This window comes from Pagrus pagrus, assembly GCF_965226575.1.
Source record: "Pagrus pagrus genome assembly, chromosome: 1".
Classification (NCBI taxonomy): Eukaryota; Metazoa; Chordata; class Actinopteri; order Spariformes; family Sparidae; genus Pagrus; species Pagrus pagrus.
In genome coordinates, this window is record NC_140185.1 from 30,218,455 (window position 1) to 30,231,858 (window position 13,404).

General features: G+C 42.6%; 1 protein-coding gene across 3 annotated transcripts in view; it reads left to right on the forward strand.

Annotated features, from left to right (window-relative positions):
* The window catches only part of LOC311256055 (talin-2), a 92,636-nt gene that overhangs the window by 50,895 nt on the left and 28,337 nt on the right, over positions 1–13,404 (forward strand). For all 3 annotated transcript variants that reach the window (XM_084350804.1, XM_084350805.1, XM_084350806.1), the window contains 12 exons: positions 855–1,010; positions 1,836–1,937; positions 2,319–2,395; positions 5,263–5,443; positions 5,673–5,786; positions 6,035–6,143; positions 6,727–6,935; positions 8,151–8,249; positions 8,945–9,112; positions 10,245–10,379; positions 10,680–10,839; positions 12,911–13,077. In XM_084350804.1, the coding sequence (XP_084206930.1) occupies positions 855–1,010; positions 1,836–1,937; positions 2,319–2,395; positions 5,263–5,443; positions 5,673–5,786; positions 6,035–6,143; positions 6,727–6,935; positions 8,151–8,249; positions 8,945–9,112; positions 10,245–10,379; positions 10,680–10,839; positions 12,911–13,077 (1,677 nt within the window). The remainder of the gene's footprint in view (positions 1–854; positions 1,011–1,835; positions 1,938–2,318; positions 2,396–5,262; positions 5,444–5,672; positions 5,787–6,034; positions 6,144–6,726; positions 6,936–8,150; positions 8,250–8,944; positions 9,113–10,244; positions 10,380–10,679; positions 10,840–12,910; positions 13,078–13,404) is intronic.

Here is a 13,404-nt window from a genome sequence, read left to right on the forward strand (position 1 = left end):
GAAAAATAAGTGTTTACCTCATCTATATGGAGTGCTCAGTGTTTTTCTTGACAAGTTAAAGTGGAAACAACAGTCTGACTCCCCCCTCTCACAGTGATGCCCTGTGGTATTACTGTTGCTAGCAGCTTGGCTACTGTCCAAAGCAAAAAACGTTACTGTGAAAACTTAGAGGTAAACACTTGGCTGTATTGATAAGTGGCATGGAAACTTGCTTCAACAGGGTAACAAGCTTTGACGTAACACCGGAGCGCTCCATCGAGTGAATGCCCATCTGTTCGCTCCTGTTTCATCGGTTTCGGTCACTCTTCCCTCTTTTACAGAGTAGAGTTTCCACACTTGATCCAGTTGTTACCTATTATCCACTCTATATGTGGATGGTGTCATTTTTTTCTACAGCTATTAATCATTTACTCCAGTCAGAGCAAAAAAAAAAAACGCTGTGTATTGCCGGCTTAATTCAGAAAAATGGTCTATTGAGTTGCGTGAAGCAGTATAATTAAAGTATGGAAATGAAGAGCGATAACAGTTTTCTTAAAAAGGCCTTCATTAACACAGATTAAAGGGTGCAGATCTCTTCCAACTGACGGAAGAAAAAGGCAACTCACTTCTCTACAAGTGTAGTGTTTACTTTCCAAGTCATCCGTTACAAATCTGAGGCTGCTGTGATGTGAAACTTCAGGGACTGAAAAGTGGAGATAAAAACCTTCGACGTTCAAAACTAATCCAAAACATCGACGTTGAAAAAAGTTGGGAAAAGTCCAGTTTTGATTCTGTATTCGTGTTTTTGGAGTCATGTTTTTGTGCCGTTTTTTTTCTGATTTTTTAAGTTCTTGTTTTGTTTTTTCCTCTTGCAGGAGAAGATGAAGAGTAAGAACAAGCTGGTGCCGCGGCTCCTGGGCATCACCAAAGAGTCTGTGATGAGAGTGGACGAGAGGACCAAAGATGTGGTTCAGGAATGGCCACTTACCACCGTGAAGAGGTGGGCGGCGTCACCCAAGAGCTTCACCCTGGTAAGAGACACACATGTAGGAAACATCCGACCGCACACCGACGCGGTCTTAACACCAGGATTCGTCACAGAAGCACCGGTTCTGATCGCTTTTTTTATTGCTGGCTTTGTCCTTTTACTCATCCTGTGTAGATAAAGTTGTAAATAATAGTACAGGGCTATAACAGGCGCACAGTAAACCCAACTCTTCCCTGCAGCGGCCATAAAATAATCAGCGTAGTGCCCGGTCTGCCCGTCCTTTCATTCCCTCGTGCACTTCAGTTATTGAACAGACTCTTTTGTCTTCTCTGTCAATATCCCTGCTTTGTGTCAGCACCCAGAGTCAACGAGCAACATGGATTTAATCTTGCAGATCTGGTAGAGGCGCTGTCTCTATTGAATTAACACACTCTCTCTTTCTTGTTAATTCAGTAGAGTGCTTTGTGGCGTAGGATGTGCGTGGTGTGATTTGTGGTTCACGTGCAGAAGGAGTCGTATGTTCTCATCTGTTGTATGTTCGACGGTGAGCCCACACGTCTCACTTTTTGCTTAATGCTAGAAAAAATGCGCCTGATTATTTATTCTCTGCTCATTTTTGTGCAATTTTCTCCTAAACGCTGCTCCAAGACGCTTCTCGGGTAAATCTGACTGTCTGGGTGTTGCAGCAGTTTGATGTCGCCCAACACAATGTCTTATATTCATCTGAAACTAGCTGTTTCTGTGGATTCGCATTAATCCCCTCTCTAAATCCTCAGCCTGCGTACAGTACAGGCACCGCAGTGGTTACTTTACAGCCAGTATAAAATCCATGTTTAAAATTGGACTCTCTCTGTGTGTGTGTGTGCAGGACTTTGGGGAGTATCAGGAGAGCTACTACTCGGTGCAGACCACTGAAGGGGAACAGATCTCTCAGCTCATTGCTGGTTACATCGACATCATCCTCAAAAAGGTGAGACGTTTATCTCTTGAGACGCAGATGAATCATAACCGATCAATACCCGCTTCTGGCAGATAAAGTCCAGATCTGTCGATGCTTGATGTGATCTGGGTCTGTGTCCTACATCTGCAGTTAAATAAAATAAGCACAGGACAGCTGGGCTCATGTTGCACACTGTATGAAGCAATCGGTGACTTCATTTAAAGGGTGGAATAAGTGTTTATAGCATACAGTTATCCCTGCTGCATCATGTTTGGACCACTTTCTTACTCTGAGTCTCTTGTTGATCACGAAATCTGATGTTTACCCAAAACACCCTCAGGGTAGCTTCTCTAAAATCCCTGGTGGCTCCTGCTCAAACTAATATATGGTGTATTTTTCTGTCTACTGCAGAAGCAAAGCAAGGACCGCTTTGGATTAGAAGGCGATGAGGAGTCGACCATGCTCGAGGAATCCGTATCCCCGAAAAAGTATGTAAATCAGTAAATTGTGGCGTCGTCCATACGAGCAGCATAGCACAGTGGACAGCTATGTCAGTGAATTTAACAACTCTTGGGTGGATTGCTATGACATTTTGTACAAACATTTGTGTTCACCACAGAATTGATTGTAACAATTCAATTTGTATGTTTTGGTTAATGACCTGCAAAATTAATGACATTTCTACCAACCCTTAACTTTGCTCAGTGCTGATTGTTAGCATGCTAACACACTACACCAAAGAATTAAACATTCATGTTAGCATGCTAACACAATAATACAATACAATATTTTATGGTCAAATAATGAATAAAGGATAACTCATGGCAACGCTTGATCGACGCTTAATGAAAATGAGCAAATGCTAGCATGCTAAGATGCTAAACCAGAATGTTAAACATTAAAGTAAGCAGGCTAATACTCTAAATGAGGATAGTAAAACTTGTACCTTTAGCTAAAAATTGTTTCTAAAATTTAGCGTTCAAGCTGCGTTATTGTACACATGTTAGCATGCTAGCGTTAGCACTCAGCTTCACAGAGGCTAGCTAGCATGGCTGTACACTCTCATTAAATCTCAATATTTTTGTCGCTATTTTACTCTTTCAATCAGCAAGTTAAAATATGCTGTAGAAAACTGTGTACTCACAAAGAGAAAACTAAACAAAAGCGGTGAAGAAAGAAATAAAGCTGCTTTATTGTGTTATAGCTCAGTATAAACTGTGGCATGTTGATAGCTTGAAGTTATTGCGTAATGTTCCAGCGAAACACAATATCAGCCCGGGTACTTTTTTCAATTTCCTTCTCACCGCCGCCCTCAGCTCCACAGCTCACACATCCATTTTCCGGGACCTCATTTCACCACATGAATACCTCCTTGGCTAGACGTTATCTGGAGAGATAAACATTATGTGAGGACATTTTGCTGCACCGGAGAGCAAGCGAAGGCCTCTATCCGAACATTTCCTGATTAGATGCGTATTACCTAATTTATCCACAGTGGACTCTGACTGTGTAACTGAAGCCCCTTTCCCTGTCTACTCTCAATTGATATTGCTTTCCTGCTTTCAACTGGGGGGAGTCTTTGCCGCATTGTTAATTTATTTTGTGTCCCCTTTTTGTTTTATCTGGGCTCGTACGCACGGCTGAAAGCAAAAAGTCTTTAATTCTGCAAACACACAGCAAGCCAAACTCTGGAAAGGCTTCATGTGAGGGAGAAACAAAAGCAAAGTTTTGTATTCCAGAAGTACACAGACTCTGTTGTGTCCGGCGTCGTCTTTGTGTTAGTGGCCAATTGTTGCAAGTGATCACAACCACTCAGCCTGCTGTTAAATCTCTCCCATGGACACAGTCAAGAAACAGAAACATGCTCTCTTTTTGTCCTCTTTCTTCCTCTTTGTGCTCTTATCTTCGCGTTTTTTTGCAAACTGCTTCAGCTTGTCTCCATTTTGTGGAGAAAGAGCAAAGCCAAAGGTGGGACTGTCGTTTAAATGAGGCGGCACAAAGGGAGTTGTTGATATTTTGGTGGAAATACGATGTTAAGCTGAGAAGAGACGTTAAAAAGGCCCGGCTCAGTTTTCAGTGCAGCGTCACTCAGCTAAAAAACTAATGATGCTGTCGGTGCTGCCCTACAAAGACAAAGAGCGGTAGCTGAAGGGAGGTCAGCCGAAATTAAACTGATAAATTGTAGTCAAAATATAATTATTCCCTGTCAAGCAGATTGATTTCACCCTCTGCCTTTGGACATTATGAAGGATTTAGGGAAAAAGATAAAAGACTTTTAGTTTGTCCACAGACTGACATGGTTGTTACAGCTACTCGGCTAAGCTAGGCTAATATTTTTTGGTTTGGTTGTTATTTTTGTCATGGTTTGATTTAGCTGTTTCTTTTTAATTAATTTTTTTAATATGGTGTAACACAACTGAATTGATAAGATGTCCTTTCATCAATTTTTTTTTTTTAGCTACAGGAAACAGGTCAGAGAAAGAAGGTAAATGTAGCTGTAGCTAAGACGAGCTGTAGCCACGTCACTAGCTAGCTCGCTAGCTGTGGTTTTTTAGCTCTGTTGTAGTAGTTTTGTAAAACTTACTTTGAAATTATCAATAAAACAACTGTCTAAAAGGCACATTTAGGTCTCAATTTAACCAAATTGTGTAGTTATTGCATTGTAGCTCTGTTGGGTAGAATAGCTTAGTATTAATATATGTGTGACTTAATGATGATGAATGTTCACCTTGTTCTCAGTCCCACCAGCTCTCCCTGTCTTCAGGTTTTATGTAGAATATTATTTTTTAAACAAAATTAAACCAGGCAACTGTATGGACAGGAAATATGACGTGTCATTGTCAATATCCTCAAATCTTCACTTCCTGTCTTTGGCAGCCGATTTGTAGCACGTTTATATTTACATTTAGTGGACAACCCTTCTTGGAGAACTTGTTTTGGTCTCTTCTCCCTACATTTCTCTACTTCTCTGCATTTCTCTACTTCTCTGCATTTTAAAGTGAATGAGACAGGTCATTTGAGTGGCTGAGAGGATAATAAGCGGTTTGGAAATAAAGGCCAGGTAGCGTACTAACAAAAGTAGCAGTAGAAAACCCTCATTCTCTGCACTCGTCACTGCAGTTTCATCATTTAAATGAAGCCCTGTGACTCTCAGGCTAAATCAACAAAACATAACAAAGCTGAGACTTTCTCTGCTTGAGTTACAAACCTCGGTGATGGTTGTGATTTGAATCTTAAGCATTGTGAATAAATGTAGCTTGACAGATTTACTCTCCAAAAGTTAAAACTCATTTGAACAACATGGTGTTTTAACGTTCATAGATACTGTATTAACTGCCTGTTTGTCCACCTGCAGGTCAACCATCCTTCAGCAGCAGTTTAATCGCGTGGGCCGGGTGGAGCACGGCTCGGTGGCGCTGCCAGGGGTGATCCGCTCGGGCTCCATTGGCACCGAGTCACTCAGCATGGGCACCATGCCATCTGCTCAACAGCAGATCACAATGGGTCAAATGCACCGTGGACACATGCCACCACTGGTGAGATCAGCTCTCAGGATTTTTGTGTATTTTCATTTACTGAGGAGGTCCTGATAAAGATGTACGCTGCTTAAACAAGAGTGCGATCCACTGTAGGTCGGCTTTTTCTTCCCCCCCACACATGCTAACAGTTGGCTTCACAACTGTCTTCCCTCAGTAGGTTGCGTTTGGGATCACTCCAGGCTGCATCCTGTGAGAAATTAACTTGTTTATCTTCCTGTTTGTGTAGAGTTCAGCACAGCAGGCTCTGATGGGAACCATCAACACCAGTATGCAAGCTGTGCAGAAGGCCCAGATTGACCTTGGGGAGGTCGACAACCTGCCACCGCTGGGACAGGACATGGTACTGTACAGTGCACATATGTGTGTCTACAGTTAATATACAGCCCTAACATACTCATAGTCTGTATACATATTATGGTAATATGTCGTTTTCAATTCATGCTTTCATTAAACAGCCATAAAACAAAATTAAAATCTAAACTATGGACTTGAATAATGGCTCTGTCTGCAGAATGACAGACATTTTGTAGGTGCATACTCTGCATACTGAGTAATGTTGTTTGGTCCGGTCTACCTCTTTGTACATAGGCATCCAAGGTGTGGATCCAGAACAAGATGGACGAGTCAAAGCACGAGATTCACTCCCAGGTGGACGCCATCACTGCAGGAACAGCCTCTGTTGTCAACCTCACAGCTGGCAAGTGGCACTGGCATGACTCGGCAGAATTTTGCTCTGTTTGTCTTTGGATAAAGCCTCGGATTTACTGCGGCTCACTGGCAACAAAATCGTTAATTTCAGAGAAAGACTACATAATGTATCGCTGCGTAGCCTTTGCAGGATTTGTTATAAGCCTTTTAATGAAACCAGTGAGAGCGAGAGGACACGTGCCCACAGTTTTACAAGTACATTTTAGTGCTTCTATTTTCTGCAGAGTTAAAATTATCTGGCCAATTAGTGACTTTAAAGCAGAGCCTTTCCATCAGTCTGGTGTTCATTAACATCATTGTCGATCCTGACAAAAGTTGAAAAGTTGTCCTCATATTCTGCCTCGGTTTGGTGAATACTGTGTTCTGATTTATGAATTTTGTGAACTTTCTCCTGCTTATTTCCCCCGTGCTAAAATGGACCCAGTGTGTTTTCGCAGTCTTCAAGTTACACCGTCTCAATGAGTCAGTGAATCTTCAGAAGACTCACTGGAGGGCGTTCAAATCAAATGATATCTGTTTGGGTTTAGATTAGCCGTAGATGTTTTATCCTGTCCTTTTCCCCTCGTACTCAGGCGATCCAACTGACACAGACTACACCGCAGTGGGCTGCGCCATCACCACCATCTCCTCCAACCTGACGGAAATGTCAAAGGGCGTGAAGCTGTTGGCTGCGCTGATGGAGGACGACGTTGGCGGCGGCAACGATCTGATGAGAGCTGCCCGGACACTAGCAGGGGCTGTGTCTGACCTGCTGAAGGCTGTGGAGCCGGCTTCTGGAGAGGTGAGCGAAGGAACCCTGAGATGATAACAACCATGCCTTGTCAAAACATTGTCATCTTTTTTTTTTTTCCGCTGTACATTTTAGTGTCGGATCAGCAGTTTTCCCTGCTGTTGCTTCTGAAAACCACCCTCCTCTCCCCTCCTTCTGTTTATCTACTGAATATCTGACATGTTGAAGGGAGCCGATATACTCCCGGCGTGTTGAAGTCCAATACGGCAAATAAAGCCTGAAGGACATGATGGGAGGGTATTGGTGTTGGAACTGAAATGTGAAAAGATTGCAAACTAAATTGAGCCCAAACCAAATGGAGAGGGGTGGAGGAGGGCTGGCGGACAGAGAGGACGATTGTTGAAAGAGACAGAAAATGGAGAATAATGTGTGAAAGTGAAGTCTGAGTCTGGAGTCGAGCCCATGCAGCGAGCAAACTTTTCACCAATTGCGTTACTTGAAATGCCAGATTTTGTCTTGACAGGTTTTTTATTTTTTTAATCCAAATTGACAAGCTAGAAAGTTAACTAAATTTGCCACGGAGCAGCTCCGCTCTGAGTCTATCATCGCTCAATAATGCAGCGTCTCTCCTCGTCCTTTTAAACTACACCTAATTAGATTAGCATCATGTGCTGCTGTCCGGCTGCAGCTAACTGAATTGTCTCGGTCGGTCTGAATAAAGATCGTCGGACTGAATGTCAAACATTTGGGGCCTTATGTAAACAGAAAAAAAAAATACTGCAAGTGACACTTCGCTCTAATGCAGCCTGCATCTGCTCGTGTTGCAGGACTGTAATGTCTTGCTGGGGTCTATTAGGAGTTTGTTGTTGTGGAAGTATCACTCAGAAGTTAATGTTCTGTACAGTTGCTGGCTGCTAATCTGCATAATGCAGTGAGCTGTCTCGCTTTAGGACAACCCCCCCGAGCCTTTTATACTCGTGGAAGATAACTTGGAAGCCCGTAGGCGAGTCAGACAAAGAGATCTGAGGTATTTGTGTAGCAAGATTGTATCATTTTGTGTTTAAATAACTCACTCAAGTAGCACCGATGTTGTTTTCTATGCAGCACAGTTAAACACTGTACAGATAACGTAGAAACCACATCTACATCAAGATACGAGATGATGCAGTTTCGTCTAAATGCACTTTCACATCCTGATGGTTTCCACTCTGTGTGTGTGTGTGTGTGTGTGTGTGTGTGTGTGTGTGTGTGTGTATGTGCGTGCAGCCCAGACAGACAGTGCTGACAGCAGCAGGCAGCATCGGCCAAGCCAGCGGAGACCTCCTGCGCCAGATTGGAGAGAGCGAGACCGACGAGAGGTTCCAGGTAACGCTGCACGCCGTCCATTTATCATCAGCACCACGCTCTGTGTGCTGTTAAAAAAAAAAACCAGACACACACAAAAAAAACACCACTCAGTCCTGAGGAACTGCCACTCAGTTAATCAAAAGCACACTGTGACCATGACCAGGGGAATATAAAGGGAATATTTTCTTCTTTTAGCTGGATGTTTTTGTTTCATTTGAGTGCTGTTCTAGCTGGTTAGCTTGTGTTTTCCTTTCTCGTAGCTCATACTTGGCTGAATCGTGGCTGTTGTTTTAATGGTGTTTGTCGAGATCACAGAGTTATTCGTTAATGATGAGCCCAACTAATGTGTGCAGCGGGTTTTGTTTCTATTAGATTAGATTGTTGACGCTGCCCTTTACTGAGATTATATGTTTGTAATGTACAAATAAGCAGACAATGTTGCTTTTCCTGTTAAAAAGTAAATAATATGGCAGTTTGATGTCCTATAATTTCTGTAGAGTCTCCATCTCATCCCTTTTAGCGCAATAACACACAACTACAGATATATTGATACAGACTGGACCTTTATCTGCTCACTGTAAATGTCAACACCACAATACTCTTCATCTGTTGATGTGACTGATATAAGAAAGTTATAGGACAGACTGTGCAGCTGTACGTTGTTCCTGATGAGATAGTTTGTGTGTTTCCATCTGTGCCACCTGTCGTTGTAGGACATCCTGATGAACCTGGCCAAGGCGGTGGCCAACGCCGCGGCCATGTTGGTGCTGAAGGCCAAGAACGTGGCCCAGGTCGCAGAGGACACCGTGCTACAGAACCGGGTCATCGCTGCCGCCACCCAGTGCGCCCTGTCCACCTCCCAGCTGGTGGCGTGTGCCAAGGTACATGAACACGTTTGTACAACATTCACAACCGCGACCATGCACGAAATGAGAGACTCGTTGTACTAAACGACTCGCATCATATCAGTGTTTATGTAATTGCACTCAGTTCCCCCGCCAAAAACATTCAGTGGATGTTATGTAAATGCTTGGAAATGATAAACTGGTGGTGCAATGTTTTCCATTTGTTATATCACATCTGTCTCGAATATGAATGTTACACTCGCAGTGGTGTAAGGACATCACTCGGGAAGCTATTGTTGAAGCTGTTTGGTCGAGTGCTCGACAATAATTCCCCTTTTGCTTTAAGTAGAATGTGCAATGCAGGTTTTTCATTAATGTATTTGTTTTCGCTTAAATATTTGAATAACCTCCGAGTTAACCTGAAGCTAAAAATACGTATTTCTGGGGTGTGAATACAATAGGATGCACCAAGGCAGTGTTTAATACCCTCTGCCCTCATCATATTTGTGCATCTTTAATTGTACAACCCCCCCCATGCCTCTAATTAGTTTAAATGCCCTCCTGGCTCCCAATCTGAATAGTTGCATTCACTAAACAAATCCTCACCTCTCTGCATGGCAGCGTGATGAGAACCATCTGCCGAATCCCTTTTTAAATCGTTTCTTCCTCTCCTGGTTCTAGTTCCTCTGTTCTCTGGGAAATGTTGTTTGTGATTTGATAATGAAAATGAGTTGTTTACAAGTGTGTTTTGTTCCCATTTAAACCGTGTTCACCGTTTATGTTCGAGGGGGATTAGATGGAGATTATTTTGGACATTATCGAGTACTTGCAATTTACACTTTAGAGGAAACATCTTATGTGTCTTGTTTTTAAAAAAAAAGAGAAATCACTCACCACAAAACTGCAATTAAAAGGACTTTAATTTGCTGCATAGTCCTTCAAACAGGAGCTATTTGCTGTGAAGATCTTTCTTTTTCACCTTTGCCTGGTGTTTTGTGCTACAACACCCATCCCAAATCTTTTCATGTTTCTTTTTTGTACCATTTAGACTTAAAAACTGGAGAAAAATGTTTTATTTCTTACATATTGATGACTTTTGCACCATAGGATACCATCTCTCTTCTTCACATTGAAGAAGGATTTTTTTTTATTACTCTTTTCACTTCAGGTCGTGAGTCCCACCATCAGTTCACCGGTTTGCCAGGAGCAGTTAATAGAAGCTGGAAAGCTGGTGGACCGCTCGGTGGAGAGCTGCGTCCAGGCCTGCCTCTCAGCCACAGAAGATGGCGAGCTCCTAAAACAGGTCAGCTTGATTAATGTACAGACTCAACCCGATTGTTTCCGCGTATCATTTTGTGTTGTGTTTCAGAAGATAACGCGTCCTATCACAAGTTTGACCCAGAAAACTAATTAGAAGGAAACGACTTAACTGGAAAACCAGCGTTTTTTTATGTAGCGTGCTCAGTTCACACACGGCTTAAGAAGCAATGAGGGTAATGAGTCCAGCGTGCTTCTCCCCGGCCTGATGGAATAAGAAGCAGGAATTAATGCAGCTTAAGTGACACGGCACTAACATTGATGATGTGCATCTCTTGTATTGAAGGTGAGCGCAGCCGCCAGTGTGGTGAGTCAGGCGCTGGGAGATCTCCTGCAACATGTCCGTCAGTACACCTCAAGAGGAGAGCCTATCGGGCGCTATGACCAGGCTACAGACACCATCATGACGGTCACTGAGAGCATCTTCAGCTCGATGGGAGACGCAGGTGAGACGATGCTGAGAAAATGAAGTTGTGCACCAAAATCCAGTCATTGTGGAGATTTTGAGTCGTGAGGTACAGACGAAGGCTGAAGTATGTTGAAATGAATGCACTTATGTTTGTGATTAAGGTTAATTAATTGCCCTTTTAAGTGAAAATGTGATTTTAATTTGAAAAGCAGTCATGGTTTAGGCAGCCATTAGCAGGAAAGTACAGCCAGCAGCTACTTTCAGTGAGGTTTAAGTTTTTATTAGCCGTGCTAGCTGCACGGCTCTCAGGAAGGAAATGTCCATCTTTGTTCACTTTGATACTGAAATATCTCAACATGTATTGGACGGTCAATTCTTGGAAGGATTGCCCTGGAATTTGGTACCAACATTCATGTCTACCTACAGTAGGCATTATTTATCACCTGAGTGAGATACCAGCAGCTTCTCCTGGTGCAAGACTAATGATAAGTCCATCAACCTCAGCTCAGTATTTAGTGCTAATTAGCAAGTGCCAGTACGCCAATATGATACACCGAATCAGGTAAACATGGGAATCATTATATCTGCTAAAAATCAGCATTTTACTGTTGTTTTTGTTAGCATGCTGATGTTGGCTTCTAGCTCAAAGCACCACTTTGCTTTAGCACATCCTCATAAAGCCACTAGCATGACTATATACTCTGAGTCTTGTTGATGATCGTTCCAAATAAAGAATAAAGACGCTCTTAATGAATTATTTATAATTTGAAAGCCAATTAAGTAAGAACATGAATGCAAGGTAGCTGATTGGAAGTCAGTGATTTGATCTTTATGGGGTTTATTATCAAGGTCCATCAACGAGTTTGTTACGAATACCGCACATTTATAAATGGGGCTTGATCTGCCTTCAGCCAAATATCTTCTTTTACAAAAAATGATGAAAAAAGCACATGAACTACATCTAATCTACGATTTAAAACTTGCTTCGCACAGCTCTTAAGTTTCCGAGTGGATCTCTTACTGTGTACTGTGCTTCTTCCCGTCCTCCCCTCAGAGAGACAGTCATGATGGTGGGTTTGAACGGGACCGCTGTCAGCTCTGGTGAAGCCACAGAGAAAAGGCTGACAGTGATGTTAACAGGCCTGACAGCAGAGGAAGACAGACAGATAGACAGAGATGCACAGAGGATGGCGCGGCCCAGCGGTCAGCTTTGCGGGGTTGATTGGCTTGATAGACATGTAGAACTACAGTTTCCTCCGCAGAGGGCCCGAATACATGAAGCTAGGTGGGAGAGTACTGCCTTTGAGCTCGTGTCAAATGTGTCAGGTTCTGCCAAACCTGCCATTCAGAAACAAATATAAAATGTGAAGAGAGAAAAAAGAACGAATCCTGGTGTGGTGCAGTTTTGGCACATCAGCTGATACATTCAGATGAATTATAGAGGCTTACTGGCAAATAGCTGTCGTGTCGTGCCAGGTCTGCTTCGACAGGGAGAATATAGACAACGATCCCCTTTGTCTTACCTCATTAGGCTCATAAACAGGGAATATTTTCAGATGGAGTCAAAAACAACATAGCTGGTGGAATGGTTGAATCCAGTTGTTTACAACACCTTCACCTACAGGTGTTATAACATTATGCACATCTGATCAGGGAGATGAATACAACCACACTGAGCTGAGGGGAAGATGTTTGTTTCTTTTCTATTTTGTTTTCTCTCACCAGGTGCTTTTTTTTCTAGGATGCTGACGTGGAACAACATCAAACAGTCACGGCATGACTCAACTCCCTATCAGTCATTTTAACAACTAAACTTTAAAAAATTAAATGGTATCAGATTAAAAATCAATGCAATTTGTTGAAATATTTATCCGCTCCACTCAGGTTTGCCAGCATTGCATCATTATTTCTAACCTCTACAGGAGAGAGCAGACATCCAGAATGGTTTGAAACAAAGAGGATGCAGTTATGCAGTTGATTTCAAACTAGTTGACTCATGCATTAATCCACTTCTCTTCAATTTTTCTAATCTCTCTCTTCTTCCTCCCTCACCTCTACACCACCTGTGTCCTCTCTAATCGTGTCTAATCAACTGTGTGTCCTTTCAGGAGAGATGGTTCGTCAGGCTCGGGTGTTGGCTCAGGCCACCTCAGACCTGGTGAATGCCATGAGGTCGGACGCAGAGGCCGAGGTGGACGTAGACAATTCGAAGAAGTTGCTGGCAGCCGCTAAATTACTGGCTGATGCCACCGCTAGGATGGTGGAGGCGGCAAAGGTGAGATATGAAGCAAGATTTATTCGGCTTATTTTCTTTTAATTTAGCATTTTTATCTCAACTTCTGTCAACAAATAGGAGTTTTTAAATGGTTCTTTAGTCCAATGCTCTCTTGTGACCTTCTGAATGACAGCAGAGCGGAAAGAAAGCTGAGCCAGACACCCCAGAGTAGTGTGTGTGTGCAAAAAAAAAGAGACCAAGGATGACAGGTTGTGAAGTGAATCTGCTTAGTCTTGTTTGTAAACTGTTATTTTATTAATAAAAGATGGCCTTTAAAACTTTATTCAGTAAACATTCGGGGCATGGACGGATCTTTTAATTCGAAAA